Here is a 24,148-nt window from a genome sequence, read left to right on the forward strand (position 1 = left end):
AAAGTGTGTAAATGTAGTAGTGTAGATTAGAAGTTGTTAAAGCCCATATTGCCCACATTAGAGGTGAGTAAATTTAATTTACTGACAATTACTCTTTTTACACCCACTGGGCTGCTTGTGCTAGAACACAATGCTGAATCTCTTAGAGTGTCAGATTACGTCTATATTAGCAAGTACTGCAGCCTAGCGGGAATAGAGCTGTACAGCAAAACAGCTAGTGCAGAGCTAGTGCTCTTCATCCACACCATATGTGTTTGGGAGGGGATCCCTTTAGGCTAGCTCTTAGCTGATCCCATAGACTGAATGTCCACTCAGGGGTGGAGAATATCTTCCATGCAACTGTCTGCAGAAAGAGATCCAGTCTGTGCACTCTGTGACACTCTGAGATGCAAAGAAGAAGGCAACAAGTGGTGACTATTGGGAGATTTGCTTTAAAGCACAGCATGATCTGAACTAAAACCCTAATGCAGATGCAAACTCAGGGTCAAAAATTCCTCTGGTACAGCCAGCAGTGTAGCTCAATGTTCTGTCTCTACAAGAGGCACTTTCTTCTGCTTCTCCCGCACTCTACCATTACCAGATTGAATCCAACACAAAATAAAGTAGGTAAGGCTCAGCCTGCTTATGAAGGAGTGGTTCTTTTTTATCAGTATACATTATATGGTCCTGTTAACAGCAGTATTTCTTGAAGTCCCTTTCCAATGTGGAATCTGGCTGACCAGCTATTCAATTAGCATTATAACAGGGATTTGTTCACCTGAGGGCCAAAGGAAGCCTGCTGAACACCAGATCTGTGGTTCTCCTTGTCAGACTTTCTTCTTAACACAGACCATTGCATTTCACTCCGTTGCAGCCATACACACACAGACTACAAGCTGGATTAAAGGTAAGCGAATTGCATGATTTGAACCCTGGAGAGTTAGCACCCAGAGGACTGCAAGGGAAAAGGCAAGCACTTCAGTCTCTAGAAGAAGGATAAAGTCAGCCTACTAGCTGTGGCAAACAGGACTTTGATTTACATCCATGATGCACCCAGTGCACCAACAGAGTCAGTGGGACCTGTGAGTGACCAGCACCACAGAGGATCAACAAGTGTGGAGATGTCTCTGAGAGTGAAATGTTTCACAAGGCTTCTCCTTCTGCAGGAATGGTGGAGGTGCTGGGATCAGCCCCAACAGCGCTCCTTCTTGTCTCCTGCTCTCTACCACTTCAGCATACCTACTTGTGGCAGCTTCCCAGAGCTTTCCTCCTTGGTTCTTCCACAGGAGGGAGTAACTCATTTTTAGAGTTTAGATTTGTCCCACTGGACTGTATAGGAAAATTAAACTGCAAGTTTTCTCTAGAGTTCCCTTTATTAATCTTTTTCTAGAAAAAAAAATAAAAATAGATCTTCCAGCAGAAATACAGTGCAAAGAGCAAAACATTCACATGTATCAACATCACAGCAAAATATGATAATAAATATAATATTAATAATAATAATAGTGATAAAATAATAATTTATGAAATATAACTCACAATTACAGTTGTTGTGCAGTGCCACTTAGTTTTACTGTGGGCTGTAGCATTGTCACATTGCAGTTCATCTCACTATTTTGGAGAAGGCTATTGCTGACCAAAGTGACAGTTCTTACTGGTCACCTAATGCAAGAAAGGTCTTTTACAATCATGTCACCACTCCTGAGCCTGCTGTCATCTCTCTGTGAGATTTCTGTTATCGATAAACCAGGCTGAGTAACCTCTGGAAAAAGCCCTTTAGGCTATAATTTCCCAACATCTTAGTAGTTTTCACTGGCATGTGATATCGCATATATTTCCAGAACTTTTTGTTTGAAGCAGCAGAAATAGAAGACTTCCAGGTAATGACTGGTAAAATCCGTAGAGCCTTCTTCACTACTGGAGGTAAAGTCTCTGGCTCTTGGAAAGCCTGGAATTTTACTAAAAGCAGTTTGATTTTTTTGTCTTCTAATGCACAGTTCACTGCTGCCTGCAGTTCAAAGATGCTTGGTCCGCTGACATAGGCAGGGCTCAAAATAATTATTGCTCGCCTACTTTGTCTAATAGCTGTTACGACTTCATCTGTGTATGCTGGAAAAGAAGTAGTCATCGTTACTCGGACACTGGACTTTTTATCAAACCAGTTCCTTTAACAACAGGTAAAAACCTGAAATATGGATGTAGAGCAATCACATAATCCCTACTGCATTTGCTGTCAGAGATACCACTGTCACTCTTATGCAGTCTGGAGACCACAACTTGCTGCACAAGAGGTGAAGGACACAGCTCAAACCACAATACACTTAGGAAGTTGCTACTCAAACAGGGTCTCACGAGATACTTGGATGAGTCTGTCTATCCCAGTGAAAGGTGCCAAGGGCTTCTTAATTACTGCAGGGAGCACTGAATGAAGTCAGTCAGAAAGTAACTAATGAAGTATTTGGAGGTCTTTCTTTCAGGGAATGGAGTCTGTCTACAAAGAATTTATTGGACAAGAAGCTTTGTCTCATCCTCGTATCTCCCCAGGGAACATGCTGAAATGTACATGTGCCTCAAGTGCAGAGGCCAGGTATAAAAATCAAAACATGATGAGAATTCTGCCGAAACACACCATTTGCAGATCTACTGCATAAGGTTTTTTGGAAAATGAAAAACATTTTTAAAGAGCATTGAAGATTTTTTACCATCCACGGGGACCTTACCTCCTCCTGGAAGAATATCTCTTTCAAGAAGGCATAACTTGTATCCGTATTTGTTTTCCAGTATGTCTGGAAGGAATTCCAGGGCAAATTCTTCCTCACTAATTAATGCAGACTCACTTTCAGAAGAGTCTAGTTTTGCATAGGACACAAACGCATCAAATTCTTTGCCATCTAAAATAAATAAGTAAGTAAGTAACACTGTATACCTTAATGTATACATCTGAAGCTTTCAGCTTCTTTGTTAATTATTAATTTCTATTTATATCTTGTACATTTGTGTTCTATTGAACTGAGTGCAACAGATTAATTGAAATTTTCCACCTGTTCATGAAGTACAGCCATTCAGTTACCCAAAGCTAACTCTTACTCCCCACTGGCTTGAAAATTTTGTAGACATATACTACCAAAGTGAATGGAGATGCTGCAGACGACTATACATACTGCAAAGGAAGTTTTAGTTGAGCATTCTTCTGCATTTTCACAAATATGTGCCAGTTTTCACTAGTGGAAGAACTGGCCCCTTCCATCCAAATTCCATGCTGTAGTTAATGATTCCCAATCTTTTCTGTCATTCACACAAACACTGATTTCAAAAATACTCATCAGTGCACAACCTACTTTGGAAATACAGCGAATTTTATTACAAAAGGGGGAAGGACCCTCTTGTATATCACCTGCTTGTAAAAGATGTGTCCTATTTTCATATACTATTATGTTTCCAATCAGAGATACTGGTATAAGTAGCAAAGATCTGATCCAAATATCAGCTCAGAAACTGAGTGCTGACCAGTTCCAGAATTTTGATTCAGTCCCATTACAGGAAGATGTCTGCTAGGTGCAGATGCCAAATACATTTATGGCTTTTCTCAGCTTTGAAATACCCTCGTTTTGCTGTCCTGGGTTAGGCCCATTCTCAACTACAAGTCAAAAGAAAACTGCATTTATTTGCTAAATAAAATTTGAACCACATTTGAGGGAGGAGGAAGGAAAACTATGGAATTGCTGGAGAAAGACACAAGAAGACACACTGGATTCAGTCCTCTTACCCATATGTAGGTGCCTAGTGCATTTGAGTTGCCCTAAGGTTGATGGGGCTGCCAAGCATGACACAGAAACCCTATACAGGAAAAGCAGGACACCCTCAGGCAACCCAGATGACGTCAGACACCTACAGTTGATCAGTGGAATTGTTCCATAAGTCAGTACAGTCAGTAGAAACCAGAGAGCAATTCAGCTGGTCAGCATAGGGTCCTACTGCAGGGTCCTACTGCAGGGTCAGCTGAAAAGCTCTCTAAATTTCATTGTATTGACCAGGCCTCCACAGAATGGGAACTGATACACCTACCTAACATGTAGCCACCTCCAGCACAAATACCTAAGTGATGGTGAGTTGAATATCAGCTCGTGCCTCAGTGTTAAATTTGTAATTTCTACATCAAGATGTAAGTTTGGGATCACAAACCTGAACCAGAGCCATCAGGTTCCCACAGGATCTAGAAGAGCCAATATGGATTCCACGGAGTGTGGGGAATACAAAGGGAAAACTAACTGCATGCACGACCTGGGGTTGAACAATTACATCCAGAACTACCATGTAGCAGAAAGTACGTCAACAGAATAAAATCTAGGTGTGTAAACTCAGTTTGGAGGCTGAGGATGTGATTAGATAATACAGGTCAACTCTCTGCTCCTCCACTGTGCTCCTGGCCACACACTTCCACCACTTCCTTGCACTGGCTTTGGAGCTCTTATGATAATAGAGGAAGCTGATTCATCTTGCTAGCTACTCATTTTCTTTCTGAGTACTTTTTCCACCAAGTTGAGCCAGTGTAGGCCCATGAGATTGAATCATCAACAGTAGGCACCCTGGACTGGTGTCGGAGTTAGAGATGGGGCAGGGGGTCATTAGATTGATTTAGTTGTACTGTCCAACTGCACCCTGAATTGAAGCTCCTTTAAAATAAGTTTTTAAATGTCAGCAAATCCTTTGCACTAAAAGCCAGATGTTCCTCATTTCACCCACAGAGGTCACTGCAGTCTTATTAGAGAACCACCACTACTAAATATATCACTACTTTCCTTTATAACATTACTGTTACAATAGCATGCCAAAAATATATAAACAGTAAGCATCACTGGGATTTTGTTTCCAGAACTGTACAGGAGGAGAGTTCCACCCTGAGGAACTTTTGACACCAACAGATAAGACACACAAAGGGTTGGCAAGGAAGATTATCTGGATCAAGCAAAGTGAATGCATCAATCACCTATAAATGTTAGAGGCACAGATTTTGCATTGTTTCTTTCACTTTGTGGGAGAAGGCAAGATTGTTAGCAGGCATATCAGAACTGGCTAAGGGGGAGAGAGGCATCAGATAAAGTATAACCTTACTGCTGTCTCTAACTACCTAATGGAAGGATACAGAGAAGATGGAGATAGGCTCTTCTCAGAGGTGCACAGTAATAGGATAATAGGCAACAGACACAAGTTGCAACAAGAGAAATTCTCTTTAGATACTAGTGTTCACTGTGAGGGTGGTCAAACACTGAAACAGGTTCTCTAGAGAGGTTTTGAATTCTTTATCATTGGAGATATTCAAAACTTGACTAAAAGACTTCATGAGCAATCCTGTCAAGGTTGGCTCTTCTTTGAGCAGGGTGTTGGATCAGAGGATTCCCAGGGGTTCCTTCCAACCTATGTGACTCTGTAATTTTTTGATTCCATGCTAAGAGGGATAGGAGAGAAGGAAAGATGGAAAGGATGAAACAGCAAATAACAAATTATAACTGCTGCTTAATTGCTCTATGATCAAGCTGTTCCAGATCTCTCATGTATCATGTGATTTGATATGCATCCACATGAGGTGAGAGCGACATAGTCCTGCTGTGGGGAACACATCTTTTAGTGAATAACCTTCAAGCAGATAACTTGCTGGATAGGCACAGCTGTTCTGACTGCTCCATGAGCCCATGCTGCAAATGGCAATGCGTGCATGTGGTACATGAGGGTCAGGGAGTGGGACAGAGGCTGGCACTTCTAGTTGCAGAAACATGCATGAGATGCAGTTAGCTGCAAGGGACCCAATAGTGTCTTAAATGTCAATGCACAAATCTTGACAGGTCTTTCTCTGTCCTACTGACATACAGGGGTAAGCTCTAAGGGGACTTTCCAGAGGTTCTTACATCAATTTGCTACCAAACAGAGGGGAAATTCTGAGTGATTTCCCAAATCACTTTTGCCAGCTGCCATGAGGCTCATAAAAATACTTTCCAAAAGGGCAGTTAATTGTCTCATTGCATGTATATTTATAGATATATATATACAGCTATTTCACACTTGTACATAAATGAAGTATACATACAGAAACACAAATGCAGACACAGAGACATATACATCTCATGCTGCATCAAGACTCAAGAATTTTTAGAAAATTTTCCTAAGGCACATAATATCAGATTTCTTTACACCCGTATAAGAAAATTAGACAATAAGTTCTTTGAAGTAGGCACTGTCATTTCTGATATATTTTTACACTGCTTCCTACCCTGGAGGCCCATTTTAGCTGGCGTGACGGGCAGCACTACCTCAGATATAGGAAATATCAGAACAGAAGGTGATCGCTCTGCTGTAAACGTCAAGATGGTCAACATAATTTTTAGAAAGGAAATATGAATATTGCCTAAAAGTACACTTCTCAGTTGGTGCCCTATGTCGTCTTATTTCTCATCTTTGCTTATTCTTCTGAGAAATTATTTGGCTTAAACTGAAAAATGCATTAGATTTTGTACTTCACTTGGTTCTGCAAGGACATTTGATTCTAGTATTCAGGTTTTGTTTTTGTGAAAATGCAGTTAAAATGCTAGCAATTCTCTGTTGTTCTCTATAAAGGGACTGCCACAATTCAACACCCTACTCTGATCTTCTGTGGGTAAATTAGGGATCTTGTAAAAGGCTAACTGTGACATTTCAGTTGGTGTTTAGATATTTCTTCCATACCATCTGGTGTTTTTGCCATCTGAATCCACTGAATATCTTGCTAGCTTTAACAGCCTTTTTATCAGCTCAAAGAGAGCAGGGTTACTAAGAGCATTAAATTAGGTGGTTAATACACACTGGATTAATGCACAAGGCAAAAGGCAATAAGAAAACTGGAGAAAAGTAATATTATACCATGTTTCTTACCTTCCACAGTTTCGTTCTGGACCAGATAACTTCGGTATATCAGCACTATTTCAATCCAGTGCTGGTAAACAAAGACAATGCACACAAGAAATGCAAATAGAGTTGAAATGGCACTGCACAGTACATATAAGAGAAACACTGTGGAAAGAAAAGGGTCTATCATAACTCAGAGTTTCCAAAATAATTTTAACACTTAGGTTAAATGCTCAGTCCAGAAATGGGGATAAGCCAGCTCACTATCTGCATTCTTGCTCCACTGGCAAACTTTAGAGAAGTCTGGAATTCATTTAGTTGCAAATCTCAACATAGTGTTTCAGTCTACCACCAAGGATCATGTTTGAATGGCATCTGCTTGATAGTATGAAAAGCCAGTCTGTGATGGAAGGCACAGAGAAAATGGTTTATGGTACACTCAAAAGGTCTGAAAGTAGCCATCGCTTGAGATGAAAAAGATACATCAATTTACTACCACACACAGTACCCAGCTGCAGACTTCGTGTTCCACCCCACTGATGAATCTCCACTATGAACTATGGTTAGAAGTGAGAGAGCAATTTAATTTCCACACTAACTCAGTTTTCGGTCTTTGCTTGAAAGGCTGGCGTATGCATATCAGTTATGGTAGCTTCTCAGAAACATGCACACTAAGGACTGGAGAAACAAACAGAAATGTCCTATAAAAACCAAGGAATATATTGCTTTCAGCAACCACTCTGCTTCTGTTTAGTAGATCCACCTCTCTCCTCTTCCCACTTAGTCTCTAGCTTCCACTTGGGCCACTTGCCAGCAGCAGCCTCCCAGATACTCAGGCCATCTGAATAGTTATCAGAATGATGTGTCTTTCTAGACATCTGACAAATCAAATTTGCCCCATCCAGCTTCAAGAAACTTCTGTAGCTGACTGAAAAGCCAATGACCATGTCAATGGGGAATGAATCTGTAACAGTGAGCAAAACAAAATGTGTCTTTAAAGCCAAATAACCCTCCATCTAGTTTTACCTCCTTGTTTCCTTTTTAGCTTGATCACAGCTGTCGAGTTCCCCACAGCATTCTGAGCAAAACACGTGAAGTTGCTTCTGAGGTCCCTCTCGGTAACTTCTTTCAGCTTAGCAACATGACAAAGTATGCGGCCCTTTAAACCATTTGAATGAACGCTAAAGGGAAAAAATATATATTTGCAATATACCTTTGCTGTTCATTCATACAATCCACTAATGTCTTAGATACAAAGAAAGAGGAGCCAGTAACTTTTTAACATTCAGCTTGACGTTTTAACATAGATGTGATATTCTGATCTGGAACTTCCATTGGTTTTTACGTTATAAGAAAATATTAACATCAAATGTCAACAGACTAACAGGTTGATTGTTAATTCATCAGCTCAGCAAAATATTTAAGCACTTGCCTAGCTTTAATTAAAAGGCACCTTTGACTTCTTTAAGACTATTTGTGTTTTTCTAAGATTTAAAAAATCCCCCCAGAGGAAATGCATGGGAATGAAACTTTGAAAAGGAACCCAAAGAGAGGATGAGCTGGACAAGACGACTGTGAAAGCACATTCTCTTTCATAGGGATAAAAAGCCTGAGGACAGGATAGGCAAACAGAATAAGACAGAAATAAGTGATTTGAAGTTTAGAAGATGGGGACGGAACAGAGGAGTCACTCTGGGGTTGGGGACAGATAGTGGGCAACAGATCTGTGTCTGCAATCACTAGAGAACAGCCAGGATTTCTGAGTCTCAGCATTCCTCTTTGAAAGCCAAAGTACAGGTGTCTCTGGGTGGTCCTGAAGGTGCCGCATGTCACACTACTGCAGGCCAGTATGGGCCAGTGACAACCCTTTGTTACTCTGGTAGCGCAAGAGGTGCAGGTATGGGCACGGATAGTAAATCTAAGGATTCAACCCATGCTAAAGACCTGTTGGGGGTGTTAGGTTCATGTAGGTGTTGGAAAAATAAACAAACAGAAAGTGTACACACCTAAAAAGCTAAAAGCTTGGTAAAAAGAGCACTACAAAGCTAAGCATTCAAAAGTTAGGAAAATCCAGAAGTTAGTTCCTGAAATCTGAAACTGAATCTTGTGTGTGTGTGTATATGAGATCATCTCCCCCTACTCACATCTTCTGTTAAGAACTTCATTTTAGCAGTGACAGCAGGGCTTTTGCTTTCCCCAACATACAGTTTTCCATAAAGATGGCTCAGAGCTGTGTAGTGTAGACCCACTTGTCTGTATTGCCTCCACCACATTTCCTGCCCAAGTTGGACACTGTATAAGTGAATGAGACAGGGAACTACAGAAACAAAAAGGAGACATAGTGACAATTTGGGTTGTCCCAAAGTTACAGGAAACCTTTCCCCCACATGTCACTTCTCTGAGAGGTCTGGTTAATTTCTGGCAGGGAAGACATCTTGAAGAGTCCTAAAATTCAGTGCTGTAAGTCCTCAGACTGACTCAATAGCCTCAGTAAACACATATAGCTCTGTAAATACACCTCAACTTCTGAGACACCCAAACTTGTTTCCATGTCCCAGAGAACTTGTCCATTGTACTGTTTTAACCCCACTCACAGACAGGTTTCTAAGACAGATGGTGTGAATTGCTCACAAGGAGGGACAAAGGGAGCATGTGGAAACAGCTGATCCAAGAACAGGGAGCCAAGCACCATCCATACTGACGTGGCCTGTGAGCTAAAGCTTTAGGAGGAAGAGTTCAGGTTACAAAGTAAATTCAAGTTCTTGACTTTATGGCTGTATTGTACTGTTAAGACGTTCTTCTGTATGTAAAGAGCATGCACCTCTCACACGCCCAGGGACATACACATTAACATGTTGAACGTTAACAGAGTGTGTGTGGTTATAGCCTGCTGAGTTTCTTTCAGTGAAATGTCATATTAAGCACAGCTGTTGTGGAAGGATTTTTACAATTGCTGACAGCGTAATCAGACTACTAGGTTTGTTTTTTACCTTGTTTCCTGTTTCAATTTCTCATTTATATTTTCTTCGTTGTCTCTTTTCCATGTTACCCTTTGCAGAGAAACTCTTTCAAACCCAAACTGTACAATGCATTTCAATTCAAGTGGCTTTCCTGGAACAAATTAACACAGGAAAACCATGCATAGAGGTCACTAGAATATTTTCTCCTTCAAAAGCCTGGGATCTGTATAGTATATGATGCTTCCTTTAATATGCACTAAGATATACATCAAGAAAACACCACATTTTATATAAAATTCTCATATTCCAGGAGAGCAAAACTGGTTTTTTTTATCAAAATCTATCAAGATCTGGCATGATCTAGCATGATCTAACATTACCCCTTTCAAATATTTCCTTTTGCTTTCAGATAAGGAACCAAAACTTACCAAGCTCTGCTTCAAGGATCTTCACACCATTGGGATACAAGAAGCTTGGTGGATGGATAGTGTTTTTTGCTGCAATTAACAGTAATAATATTAATCATCAAAACAGAAAATATCTAGATAGAGAAAATATCTGATAGATTTTTTTTTCCAAATGTTAGGTGGAATTTAGACATCTAAGTCCAAGAGGATGATTTACAGTTGTTACGAAGATGTCTGAGATTCCAGGGAGTTTTTACTACAAAACTTAGTAGCTGAGTAACTTGGAGCAGGCTGAGTAACTTAAAGACCTGATATTGCAGTTACTCTGAGGCTCTGTCATCTTAGGTGAGCTGAATAGCTTAACAACTATCCTGCCCTTATGGTTATTTAGGATTCACAAATAAGGTATCCCAATGCAAAAGCCCCTGAAGGACCCAATCCCCATACCAATTCCCTGCCCAGCCCAGTTCCATGCCCAGTAAACACACATACAGCATACCAACCCTCATCCACATTTTAAATACACAACACAAGTACTTGCATTAAAATAACCACGCTTTTTCAAATGAAGGGCTACCAAAGGCACAGATAATGGCGCACACAGTTTGTACAACATGGTTTTACAATATGGTTTTTGATCTAAGCAGTTACCCATGCTGCAGCAAAACCAGCCTGAAGGGGCTAAATCCCACAGTTCCTATATTCTGGGAAGGTCCTATACTGCAGGAAATGGTGCCACACTGCTTTTCTTTTTTAAAGCCAAGCCACAACACAGAAAAGTATGCAAAATTCAGAGAGTATATGGGTACATGGCACTTTTCAGGTGTTTTTCAACCATGCTGTGAACTGAGGGACAAGAACTGAGAGGCACAATTAGATTAGCTCAGTTTTGGTCAGATCAGAATAAAAGCAGAGCAACTTCATGCCCACTTGGAAAATACTGTAGAAGTACAGCTAGAGACAAGAGTGAGCTAGCACCTGCCATTGTAACCAAGTACATGGAGCTCTGAAAGGGTGGTGGAATGTGGTTTCCCGGTCCTGTCCTGATGTACTCTTCCCATGACTTTTTAGTATAAAAATGCATTAAACATTTCAGAGCAGGGACCAGCTACTTCAGAGTAGTGCTCTCACCATTAGATCATAGAACTAGTTTGCATCAATTGATGTCTTTCTTTCACTCCATAAAGCTTCTTCTCCTTTTCACAGAGCGGCCCACTTTCCAGAAGGCTGGGAATAAGTCCTGTGCTATTGTTAAAGAGGAACAGCTGTACTGGCTCAGATCAAAAGTCCTTCTACCTCAGGACACAGAACAGTTGTAGCTACGCCTTCCTCTGGATGCCTGTGATTGACTGGAGTGATAGGAGCATCTGATAAGTGTCAATCACCAATGTCTGGAGAAAAGCATACCCACATCTCTCTTCTAGCAAACTAAATACAGGCTCTTTCATTCTTGGTACATAATTGCTAGCATGCTCCCTTCCATAGTTTTGGTGCACGTCAAATAATACTCTGCCAGGCAATGTCCAGGCTTGACCTGAAGAGGAGCAGAGGCCAGTAATCATTATAGAAAGGTCACCATGTTTTGGGAGAGAATATAGGGCCATGCCATATCGTGGGGCCACCGGGCTATGACTAATTTTATTTACTAATGCAGATAAGGCCTAAAAGAATAGGTCATGCACATGGTAATACTTCCCCCAAAACAGCATGCAACAAGAAGTGGCTTGCTTGTTAGTTAAGTTGCTCTCAGGTCTCCCGCAAGTTCTCTGCAAGTTCTCTGCCATGAAAATGTTACATGGAAGATGGGCCCAGCAACATCACCTTTCTCATCATTGTCAAGTGAAAAGATGAAGTTCTCCTCCATGCCACAAGAAACAATTTGGCATCTAACTGCAGAATGCGATTTTGTAACTTTCACTTTCACATAAACTTCTATTTCAGGGATACAGGTAGATTGAGATGGACTGCTCTTTTCTGCATTTCCCATGCAGACTTAGTGTTACTCCCTCCTAATACGTGAATATCCTTATAAAGCACCAAAACTCCACATAAAATAGATGGAGAACATAGGCACCTACAGGGGTTTCACAAATTCAACTCCCAGATCTAGAGATTTAAATCCTTTTGTAGATGTGATCCCCACTGTTAGAAATGACAGTAAATCCAAGGCAAAACCAGATCTTGAAAATTATGGCACTGTATGTTATATATTATTATTGAGCATTTAAGGTTCTAGTCCACACCCAGAGATGTCCTCAGAATCCGTGGATCAGGATTCTAATGAAAGTTTAGTTCATCCAGTTTATGGGCCAGCTAAAGATTTCTAATTTATTTTGATATAAGTCATGTCTCAGATTATGAGACTAAACGTTAGCCAAAGTGTAAAGGGATTGTGAAGACTGTACATGAATAGCCCCAAAGGTAAGAAAAGAACCCAAAGAGGAAAGCATGCCACTTTCACAAAAGAAGAGCCTGAACAAAAGAGAGAAATAGTGTAGGAAAGAATAGAGAAAATATCTTTTCACTTAAGATGCTTTATTCTGAACTGTTATATTACTCACCAATGACTTCTACTGTAACTATGGTTCGCACTGTCCATTCAATATTGTTGTCAACTAGAGTGTAATCACACACATACATTCCTGCATCTTTGTCATAGGTTGGATTCAAGTAGATTTCATTGTGCTTAAGCTTTAGGCTTTTTCTATCTTTTTGAAGTTTTACTTGACGCCCATGCTAACAAGAAGAAAAGAATATCAAGGATTAGATATCGCTTTTCTTTGTTGATGTTAATTACATTATCTTTTAAGATATTCGGATGGGACTGCCATGATGGTAGGGCTAAGCCAAACTCTTCTCACTGAAGCCAAAAAAAGCTTTATTAGGAGTCATAGGACATTTGTCAGTTATATTAAACCATTGGGTTCTATAATATTGGAATCTCACTGTCTTTTAATACAATTTTTAACATTCATGTCTGCAGAGAGAAATGTGAAACCATGAACCTTATGTAAAGTTCCAGAATCAAAGAGCAAAGAAAAGGATCACTTCTATGTTTAATGAGGGACTGGGTATTTTTATTTTGCAAATAAATGATTTGAAGCCAGTTTCACATTCTTTTCCAAGAAGTAAATTATGTTTTCAGATTGACTGAAGTTTGATAATACTGTCACTGCTTTCAAAAGGATGAAGGCTGACTATTTTTTGAAAAGCTCATCTCTAAGGCTATGGACAATTTTCTTTAAACCAAATTCCTGAAGAAAATCCACTAATGCAAAATAGAAAGTCTCTTTTTAAATTCAGCGGGCCTCAGAGCAAGACCTAGGTAGAGATATGCCTCATTTAAATTTTGAAAGTAACTGAAGAGTAGCTTTAACTAGACAATGTTTCCACTTGATAGAATAAATAATGTTATAATACCATGTAGTAAAATGCACAATTGAGGAACTTTCAGTCATTTTCATTTGCTAATATTATACAGGTTTATATGGTATAGTGCAATCCTTATAAATGGAGTAAAGGATAAATTTTAACTTGCAAGTATTTTAATGGTCATTTGAAAAAGAGTGAGTCAGTACATTTCACTGACATAGTTTTTCATTAAAAATGGGCGACTTGGAAAAAATACTTTGAAACTTTATTTTTAAAAGAATTTTGTTTCTGACAAAGCTCCTTGTTTGGTACATTTGATATTTTCAGAATTTAAAATGTCAAAAGAAAATTTAAAGTTTATATTTCAATCATGTGCCAATTTGGTAAAGAACCTATTTCAAGTAATTGAAGAGAAAGTATTTCTAGCCTTCTATTTCATAGAATGATTTTGTGTGCGTGGATGGGTTTTTTTAAGAATGAGAAAAAATTCAAAATCATATCAACTTCTGTGAAACAAAAAACCTTCACTTTCTTCAAAACTGTTACTTACAGACTTGATATATAGCAATACAAAATTCTAATTTGGGGTTGTAAATCTCAGACTGCATTGTCTGTTAGAGAAGTTCAGGGACCTATGACACCTAAACATGAACTAGGCCTAAAACCTGCACTGACCTTTCTTGAATGCTTAAGACAGTGAATCTTACCTTGTACCATTTTACATCTGGCTTTTTTATAGGGCTGTAACATTTTGTCCCCGGGCAAACTATTGAATTCCCATTGTCAGCAAGAAGATACAGTGTATTTGTGGCATAATCTGAACAGTTTGCCTCGCTCTTTGTTTGAACCTCCAGAACCATTTTGAGGCATAGGCTGTTTTCCCTGTGTGATGCAAAAAAACAGGTTAAACATTTAATATACAAAACAAAACTCAAAAAGTATTATTATTTATTATCAATTATTTATTTTTAATAATTCCTGCATAGAAATATAAGTATTTTGCCCCACTACATACCGTATCATACAGATGTAGATTCCAGAAGCACTAACCCCTATCGGTTTAAACCAGAGTTCATTCCCTTTGCGAATAGGGTTAGAGCTTTTCTCAGTAATAGCCTTCAGTGGCTCTTTATCTTTCTGACGCCAGAACCATTTTGCCTCGTGTTGTTTTAGAAGTGACTTGTTAAAAATGTGGGTAGCATCTTTATCCGGTAAAGCACATTGTAAAACAAACTCCTCATTACTAATTGCGCGATACCATATTTGAGGTTTTACATAGGAACAACCTAAAAAGAAGGACAATAAAACATCAGAATCACCTAACAAGAACACAAGGCATTCATCCTTTTAGAAAAATTAGGAATCCTGCAGAAATACAATTTTACCTTTCTTCATGCCAAATATTTTGTTACATGATGTTAGGTTGGCCTAATACAAAGCTGATTTCCTTAACTATGGAAATGATCAAAGTTCTCAAGGGTTTATTCAAAGGTTTTCAAAGGTTTTCAAAGGTTTATAGGCCTTTTTCAAAAGCCTAATGTGAAAATGGCTTAAGATTTTCAATGAACCTATGATTTTCAAATGGGTGCTAACCTGTGAAACCTCATTTCTGAAGAAGAGCAGATGTAGCTTTCCCAGTTCTCTTCATATTAATGGAGAAGGGACTGACAAAAATATGAAAAATCTGAAGAAGCAGAGCCTACCTGTCCCACTCCCTATTCAGGCTAAGAGTGACATGCATTTCATCATCCTCTCATTGCTTTCAGATCTTCCCCATCTTACAGCTACTTACAGCTAGTTACAGCTACTGCCACAAAAACTATACAAATTTTTGGATTCTGAAAGCTGTGATCACCCATCCTAACCACAGTTTCTCTAACTTGTTGCGTAGCCTCTCTGGCCAGTCAGGATGTGGTAACCCCAAAGTGGGTTCAAAGACTGAAAGTGGGAGGATGGCAGGATTTCACTTCAGCAGAAGAGAGGGCATGAATTGTTCAGTTCGTCACTTGCCCACCCGGGAGACTCTTGACAGTTTCAATTTCTCTCTGCAAACTGAACTCGTAAAATGCTGTTCCCCAATGGAAAGGAAAGGGCAAAAGTGAAGGAGAATTTCTGAGAACTGAATGGAGAAAATGAATTGCTGCTGTGAATCCTTGAAGTCTCCAGCAGCTGGTCTAAGTATGTGGGAGGAGGAAGAGGCTGAGATCGATATCAAAGTCTTCTGCCCACACAATCTATCTGGAGGAGCTTGATCAAGTTCAGCTCATATTTAGGGTCAACTGTATTACCAACACTTAAAAGGCCTGCAGAAAGGCTACATACAGTTGTTTGCCTGACACAGGCACAAACAGGTGCAGAAAAAAATCATGAAGGCATGACAAACTGTAGATTCACTTTTCTCAGCTGTTAGCAAGCAATCATGAACACGAAAACCCACCAAAGCAGCCTCTTACCTGACAAATTAATCTCTCTAACTTCTGCCCCACCAACAAATAATGCTAGGATCCAGCAAAATGCAAGCATGATTTTCTTTATCAATTTTGGTTGATATTCAGAGACATTTTCTTTAAGAATCATCTTAATTGCTGTAAAATAGGAAAACAGCCATTTGTTGCAAATAATAATCCACATTATACAGGACAGGTAGGTAATTGTATATTTCATTATGTAGCTCTATACACATCAGCAGAAAGTATTTCCTAGATATTGTGTTTTAAAAATGGGATTGGCAAGCTCTTCCTGCTCATACTGTTTCACACTGATGCAGGATAGATGATATCCAAGAACATGCAACAATCTGTAAACACATCTTGCATGGAGTTGCTCACAGGTGATACCTACAGCAAAGCAGAGCTCCAGATCTGTAGTGGAATTGCAGGTCTTTCAGCAGCTCTTGTTGAAGAAAGTAAGAGAAAACTTCCCTCCAAGCTAGGTGGTAAAATAACTGATAATAGGATCATCCTTTAGCTAGAGATAACCACTAGCAGCAGACTGAGGAAGGCAAAACTGGCAACAAGATCCCTGGAGCTCTTCCTTCAGGTTCTGTTGTATCTTAAAGTCCAGCAGGCCCAGTGTATGTGAACAAGATTCCTTTGGGACTAAACTAAATCAGAGCTACAGCTGCAAATGATGTTCAGTCCGTGGGACTGGATTAGAACTAGTTGGAAGTGAAACCCTGCAAAATATGTACAGTGTGGACATCAGGTCTTTGGTGCTAACCCAACAGATATGCTCCTCTTGGACTGTAATTCTGGCTAACACAGACATACCCTAAGATCTCTGCTAGGGTCAGCAGATCAACTTATGCAACTCTTCTGCTCCATGACTTATCTGCATGTGCCTCATCTCTGTATCACAATACAGTGCTGCACTACTTGAATGATCCTGGCAGAAACATGCTGGAAAGGGTAACATCCACACAGCCCTGAGGTATCAGCTCTGTGCTGTGTGGTCGGTGAGCCAAGACTGGGAGGTCCCTGACCCTGATCCCCAGGAGACAAGTGGAGCAGTCCGTGCTGCACACAGATCCCTATGTCACAGCCCCCATCCAGGAGCTAACGACCGGCCCAGTACACTGCCATGGGTGAAACCACAAACCCTGCTGAATGAGGTATTTTATCTCCACTGCTAAGAAGTTTTGAGCTGAGTGTCCTGCAGCCTTCTCAGCTACAGGGCTAGAGCAAAGGCAGGCTGTCCAGCATGCATCCAGGATGGGTATGGCTTGATTTGGGTATTTAGTAAGAACATATCCAATGCCTGTGACTGACATTTGTGGACTGCTCCATTCAGTGAATAAATGCAACATGCTTTGCCGATGTTCGCATTGTGCGGCCAAGACCTCGAGGAGCTTTTTTCTTTGCTCATTGGGCCACAGAGTGACTCTGCATTTGCGCAGCTGCCAGAGAGGCATTGAGTCAGCCCAAGGGAAAAAAAGAAAAGGCCAGACAAGGGTTAGTCCGTAATCAGTTGGCACCTCATGCAGATCAGACACAACTCATAGGAGCAGGCAGCAACAAAGCATCCAGTGTACACTGAGTTAGCAACAAAGGTGAAAAGAACACCCACTCTGCACTTGTTCAGGCAGCTGTTTTACAGAGAAAGGAGCACTTTAGTCACCATTCAGTTCAGCATGTCTCCATTCCTCACAAGTGAATGGAATGATCTATTTTTACACTCAGAGGTCACATAGAGTAGGCTGTTTGTCTTACCCCTCAAAATTAGCTGCTGCCCATTGTCACCTCCCCACACAAATTTTAAAATCCTCCCAAAGCTCCAAGCCAATGAGTAAGTGTGAATAAAGAGAAGGAGTTTCCTACCAGCACTGAGCGAAGGCCCTCCTAAACTTCAGGAAGACTGTCTTACCCACTGCATAATGATTAGTGGATCCTGTTTCTTTCGAATTTGGATTTAAGACAAACATAAAGACATCTCCCAAGGCATACATTAGTGCTACATCTCTGGCACTATTCATAGTGCCTAAAATAAAGGATGGTGTTTTGATTTATGTTACCCATCAGCCAGTGTGGCAAAGGCACACCGGTACCAGTAGCAAGCAGAGCCCAAGGGCCCTGCATTTGACTTAATGCTGCAGTCTCTTGAGTCAGTGAACTACCTAATGGATTACTGTTGTCAAAAGGGGAAGGTTTCATCTGCTCATCTGTCCTCCCAGCTCCCCTGTCCCTTGATCCCAGGCAAACGGTCCAGCCCCTCGCCTGTGACAGCTCTGGTGCTCTTTGGTGACCCAATTCAATTCAACTTGCTAAGCCAACAGAAAACTACTTGAGGAGTGCCTGACCTAACACAAGATAAGGAGTGGGAGTATTTATAGCTGGAAGTGGAAGAGGAGAGACAAATGAAGGGAGCAGGACTTCTGCAGTCAGGTAGCAGTGAGCTCTTTAGATCAGCTCTCCTGAAACCACAACTTAACATCATACTGGGCTGTCTTTGTCTCCACAAGTAGCCAGCTACACATTTGATTTAAGCAGAGAATGGAGGGTGTGGATGTGGTCTTCATTTCAAGTTTAGAGGGACATTTTAATTCACAAGTCTGGAGCCATTTTGCAATGTTTTCAATGCCATACAGATGTCCTCTACCTGCACGGTATCTGGAGATCAAATCAAACCCCTTCTTTCCTGCTAGCCCTGTTTCAGACATTTCCTCCCTCCTTCCAAAGCTTCCACCTACCACGGGCCAGGATAGAAACACATCATCCAAAATCCAGCACTCAGCAGGGGGAGAGGAATCAACATGTCTGTAAAACTTTGAGTTCTACCAAAACCAGACGTATTCTGTGGGATGCGAAGCCAATATTCTGCAAAGTATCTCCCGGCAAGAAAGCAAACTGATCTTCCACCCTGACCTCTTTATTTAACTGATTTGGGCCTGAGAGAAGGGGATGATTTTTTAAGGTACACTTCAAATACAACTGAACAATTTTACTTTAGATCTGTGAAGGCTGTGAAAAGATTTTGAACCTCGTTCATTCTTCTGTATCATGTGGCAATGCCCTTACTGTGCCCTGTGCCCTTACTTCCCAGCTGCTTGTTTATCTGTAACCAGGGACATGCAGGCTACACGTAGGGAAACCATATTAAGAGATCATTCACAAAGCATCTGATAATGCCACCGATGTATTATCAGTGCAGCRCTCTGCTCTCCAGTTTATTGCCACGTTAACAACCTGCTCTTCAAGTTCAAAGGGTCAGCATGAACAGGGAGGAAGTGGGAAAGGGAGGGGTAACTAATGAACTTAATAGCTTTGGTTAGCAATCTGTACTACTTTATGTTACATTTTGCTAACCAATTTTTTGGCTACCTGGTAACACTTTCAGTAGATGTCCTCAGAAACTTCTCATTTTTAGAGTGATTAAGAATATGACAACATGCGAAATAAAGTGTGTGAGAAGTGTCATCTTTTAATTGTGCCTGACAGAAAGAGAAAAATTCTCAGCAGAAGCAGACAGTAATTACCAAAGGAGAGGGGGACTTGAAACAGGATAGCCTTAAGCTGCTGATTTGCACTGCAAGCGTACTCAAGGTAAGACAAACTCAGTGACTGACTTTTATCTTTGTCAGCATCTACCAGAAAAAGAAAACACTCAACTCTGGGCAACATATTACCAAAAGGAAGATTAGATTTGTCTCCTGCCTTCCCCTGCCATGTATATACCCATTTTATTAATCCATAATCCAGAGATTTAGGATGCCATTTCACTGAAAAGTAATTTAAATACAAAGGAAATTAGTGTGGTTTTATCATAATTTCCTGTGGTAAAATGAAGTAAGAGAGAAGAATAAAAACCATATTACTTTGCCTATGTTTCAGCTCTGAAAGGATTCTCACAAGATAACAACAAATCTCTACTTCACAGTCTGTTTCAAATATTTACATAAAATCTGAGCAAAATAAATCAGAATCAATTTCTCAGGAGTGATACCAAGTTTCATGACAGCCTTGAAGTCTAGTAGAGAGTGGCATGCCACAGCCTATTATACTGATTCTGCTGAGACTCACTTCAGTCTCAGAGCTATCAATTTCTATGAGTTGTATTGGATTTACAACAGTTGAAAGGCAAACATAATCTGAACATAAGAGTAAGAAGATTACTAATAGTCACACAGGAGAAAAAATAAAAAAGCTCCACCATACCTATAAAGCAAAAAAATGGACTGTCTAATGAAGCTGTTTACTATAATGCGCTACTGCTTTGTTTGCCTAAGCAATTAAAACAATATACTTTAAAACACATATTCAAAGAAAAAAAAAACAACTCACCTGTTAAGAAGATAGGGGGAGGCCTAAAACTTGAAGTTAAAAGCTTTAATAAAAAAAAAAAAAAATTATCTGAAAATCTTACCTGCACATCTTACACTACACGATAAGAATTGTGGTTAGTTCTAGCTGAGCACTGTGTTGAGTATGTTTCCTTTACAGGAATTTCCTCTACCTCATCATCCCTTCCTTTCTCAGTTTAGTTGCATTAGGTTCAAAGTTTCTGGGTAATTTTCTTATAAAAAGAACAGAGGAAAAAAGTTTACCCCCAATAAAGAATTAAAGAATTTTATTTTTTAAAAATCTTTTATTCACATTCTGTCCAAAAATGTATTGGACTTTTTAGTTTGCTTCATTTAAGAACAGGAAGGGTGAAAGATTATTTCTTCTTTGCCCAAAAGCTACTACTGAACGGTTCAAGAAAGTATGTAATATCTGAAATCTACAAGACAGCCACATATCTGCCTAATACAGAATAATATTCACTATAATAGGCAATTCTCTTCATCCTTAGTCTCCTCAGTTACATTTGACACCTACTGCAAACTGGCAGCACAAGGGGGCTGTGTTGCACTATTGCTTTCCATCCACCTCCTCACAGCCAAGCTTTGTTGCCGCAGCTTGGCAGAAACAGAAAAGTGAAGACCTGAAAATGAACCATCCATGACTTGCCTGTCAGACCTGCTAACCATGAAGAGCCTTTCAGCATATACAGTCACACATGGTCCAACCACTCTTCCAGGTTTGCTGTACGGGTGGGAAACCCTTAAAAAACAGGGTGCACTTTCATTCAAACTATATAAAAGCATCAGAGAGCACCTTGCTCTTAGTTCAGATCCTGGTTCTCCCCATTTCAGTAGAGGTCATATGAATATACAGGTCTATAGATTCGCATCAGACTCATCCGAAAAACAGTTGTACTTGTTTCTTTTTTTCATACATGAAGCTTACTCTATTTACTGCTGATTGGGTCAATTACTCTATTTTATTCAGTCTCCACGAAAAAAAGCTAAAAAAGGCTTTTTGCTACATAACAGGTGATCCCAGTGTTGCCTCAATTTACACACATACACATTCTTTTAGGCAATGGCTAGTATTAATGCTTGTTTATGTTGTGTCCTGAGTTTTGGGGTATATTGGATGTATTCACAGCTATGCATCTCAGCTTCCACTGTGTGTTTAGCTCTCAGCTCTTTCCAGAACAGGGCCCACCGACAAACAAGTTTGGTGATTGTCTCCTAAAATATTTTTAGTATTTTGCCCCAAAACAAAATATACTTTTGGTTTATAAGCTATAATATTTCTTCTTAGGTTTCAGTACTAAGAATTAAATATTCTGAAGGTGTCTTTTCTGACTGGAAAAAAGAACTTTACTTTCCTCTTTCCTTGAAGGAATTATGGAGTCCAACACAGATAAAGTCAAGCCCATGCCACCTTCAAGTCACAGCTCAGACTATCAGAAATAGAAGAAGATGGTTCTTTCCCAAAGACGTATCTTACACACATAAAACACACATCATGCATTTTAAATACTAAACATAGTACTCTCCAGGTAATACATTTATTAAATAAATAATTTTAAGTAGGGCAGTCCAACTCTACCAGTGTCAGCTCTAGAGAAGATCTTAGCCTAGAAGTACAACGGAAGCACCATTCACATGAAGTTTTGAAAGTCAGGCTGTCAGAAGTGTGACTGGTATGTCATATTGATTACCAAACTGGATGAAAATCTTGTCAAACAGTTCCAGATATTTGGTCAAGCCTCTGCCCCAATTCAGCCCTTTTTCTTTTGTAAAAGTAATGTGCATACTAACAAAGCAGCCTCACTCACCTTTACTTCTCAGGCTCATATTTCCCCTTTACTGCTAGAGCAAGTTTACAGAAAAGAGGATAAAGGACTGCTCTAGAATTCCCTGTTTCCTATCCCTCTCCTCCCACTGCTCACTCACATACACATTTAGTGTATTTTATGTAACAGCCACAGAAATTACAGACTCCATGCTCAGGAGTGCTCCCTCAAAAGTGCTTTCCCTCCCTGTGGAAAGTCTAAGAGGGGTCCATATCCTACCTTGTCCAGCTCACTTTTGCTCAAGCATTTAGCAAGACAAGAAGCAGGGGAAAAATACACCATCTCAGTGTGTATGTAATGTAGTCTTGTACCACTTAGAGTTCTGGGAGGGATTATGTCTCTCTGGTACTTTGATACCATCCTAGCTTCACACATCTACACATCATGACCTCCTCTGGCCAGTTACGGTTAACACTGAATGGGTAAGAAATTTTCCACTCTGCTTATTTTCTAAACTGAATCAATGGTGTCAGTTTTGCCCTCAGAGAAGGTGTCTGAACAACATCTAAATATCAAGTTCTGTCTGTAAGAAGGTCATACAGTCAATGAAATGGCACACAGTCAAGAGTAGCTTATGAATCAGTGAGCTAACTCACCTATCACTCTTCTGTGAAATAAGGGAAGCTGTTGGTATTTAGTGCAGATTTGCTGCACTACAGTACAGTTTGCCTGTGAGTCAGGGGACTTCCACATTTCCACCATATGCCTCAGGGCAGTGGGGTATAATATGACCAGTGCCGCATAACTCCTTGGATGCACTGATGACTGAATAGATCACTTGCATATGGAGAAAAGAGCAAAGCAAATATTCCCAATTCAAAATACTGTGGTATATTTAAAAGCTACATCAGAATAACAGACCTTTAAAATCTCTTCACTCTCACAGTCTTTAGCATTGTTAATTAGAAAAGATTCTCTAACACCTTAAAGTCGATGGCAATGCCTTCTTTCCTTTGATAGTCTGGCCTGCTTACAGCAGGCTGAGGAACATAAAAACAACACAGATGGCCACCATTACATTACATGTTTTCTTTCAGGAACTTAGTGTGCTCCAGCACAGAAACAGGTTGGAATATTTTCCCCATTTAATCCCATAGGAGACCTTACTGCTTTAATACCCATTGTAAATGCATTCATGCCCATTCGTCCATGAGCCAATACTGCTCCTTAGCTTAAATGTCTCTCTTCTTTCTAGTGCTTTTTTCCTTTTCCTGGATGTATTTGTTGACAGCAGTCTCTCCCTTCACTTTACCAACCCTAACACTGTGATCAGTCAATGTACTGAGGTACTTCCTCTCCCAAGTTTTCTTTTCTAAGGTATGAGCTCCTTCCTTGTAGCTGAAGTTTTGCCATTAGTCCCCAAGGGCAGAATCTTCCTTAAGTACTATGTAAATAAATACATATGCTTAATATACTATGTATTAAACCACTATATCCAGACAAAGCCATTGCTATCACAGCTGAGCTGAATACTTAGGCTCAAGTCTCCAAATCACAGAATCACAGAATGGTCGAGGTTGGAAGGGACCTCTGGAGATTGTCTAAGTCCAACCCCCCCTCCCCACCCCCGATCAAGCAGGGTCACCTAGAGCACATTGTACAGGACCATGTCCAGGCGGGTTTTGAATATCTCCAGAGAAGGAGACTCCACAACCTCTCTGGGCAACCTGTTCCAGTGCTCTGCCACCCTCACAGTAAAGAAGTTTTTCCCCATATTCAGACGGAACTTCCTGTGTTTCAGTTTGTGCCCATTGCCTCTTGTCCTGTCACTGGGCACCACTGAAAAGAGTCTGGCCCCATACTCTTGATATCCCCCATTTAGATATTTGTATACACTGATAAGAACCCCTCTCAGTCTTCTCTTCTCCAGGCTAAACAGGCCCAGCTCTCGCAGCCTTTCCTCATAGGAGAGGTGCTCCAGTCCCCTAATCA

At 40.2% G+C, this 24,148-nt stretch overlaps 1 protein-coding gene across 1 annotated transcript; it reads right to left on the reverse strand.

Moving 5' to 3' along the window:
• Window positions 1–1,395: 1,395 nt before the first annotated feature.
• Window positions 1,396–20,419, reverse strand: IL18RAP (interleukin 18 receptor accessory protein). The gene is made up of 11 exons (XM_026066450.1): window positions 20,371–20,419; window positions 16,048–16,179; window positions 14,610–14,880; window positions 14,302–14,476; window positions 12,784–12,958; window positions 10,244–10,312; window positions 9,846–9,966; window positions 7,882–8,036; window positions 6,883–7,020; window positions 2,700–2,870; window positions 1,396–2,088 (listed from the first exon to the last, which is right to left on the reverse strand). Exons 2-11 carry the CDS (start codon window positions 16,169–16,171, stop codon window positions 1,715–1,717), a joined length of 1,773 nt encoding a protein of 590 aa, XP_025922235.1. The 5' UTR covers window positions 16,172–16,179; window positions 20,371–20,419; the 3' UTR covers window positions 1,396–1,714.
• Window positions 20,420–24,148: the final 3,729 nt, after the last annotated feature.

The sequence above is a fragment of the Apteryx rowi genome, unplaced genomic scaffold (genome assembly GCF_003343035.1).
Source record: "Apteryx rowi isolate R43461 unplaced genomic scaffold, aptRow1 scaffold_103, whole genome shotgun sequence".
Taxonomy (NCBI): Eukaryota; Metazoa; Chordata; class Aves; order Apterygiformes; family Apterygidae; genus Apteryx; species Apteryx rowi.

Excerpts from the sequence above, each read along its gene's own strand:
- IL18RAP (XM_026066450.1), bottom strand. The coding sequence starts at position 16,171 with ATGATTCTTAAAGAAAATGTCTCTGAATATCAACCAAAATTGATAAAG. Across the intron at positions 14,477-14,609 it reads ATCTACATCTGTATGATACG|GGAAAACAGCCTATGCCTCA; the intron begins GTATGTAGTGGG and ends TGCATCACACAG. Across the intron at positions 2,871-6,882 it reads CCAGAACGAAACTGTGGAAG|ATGGCAAAGAATTTGATGCG; the intron begins GTAAGAAACATG and ends TATTTATTTTAG.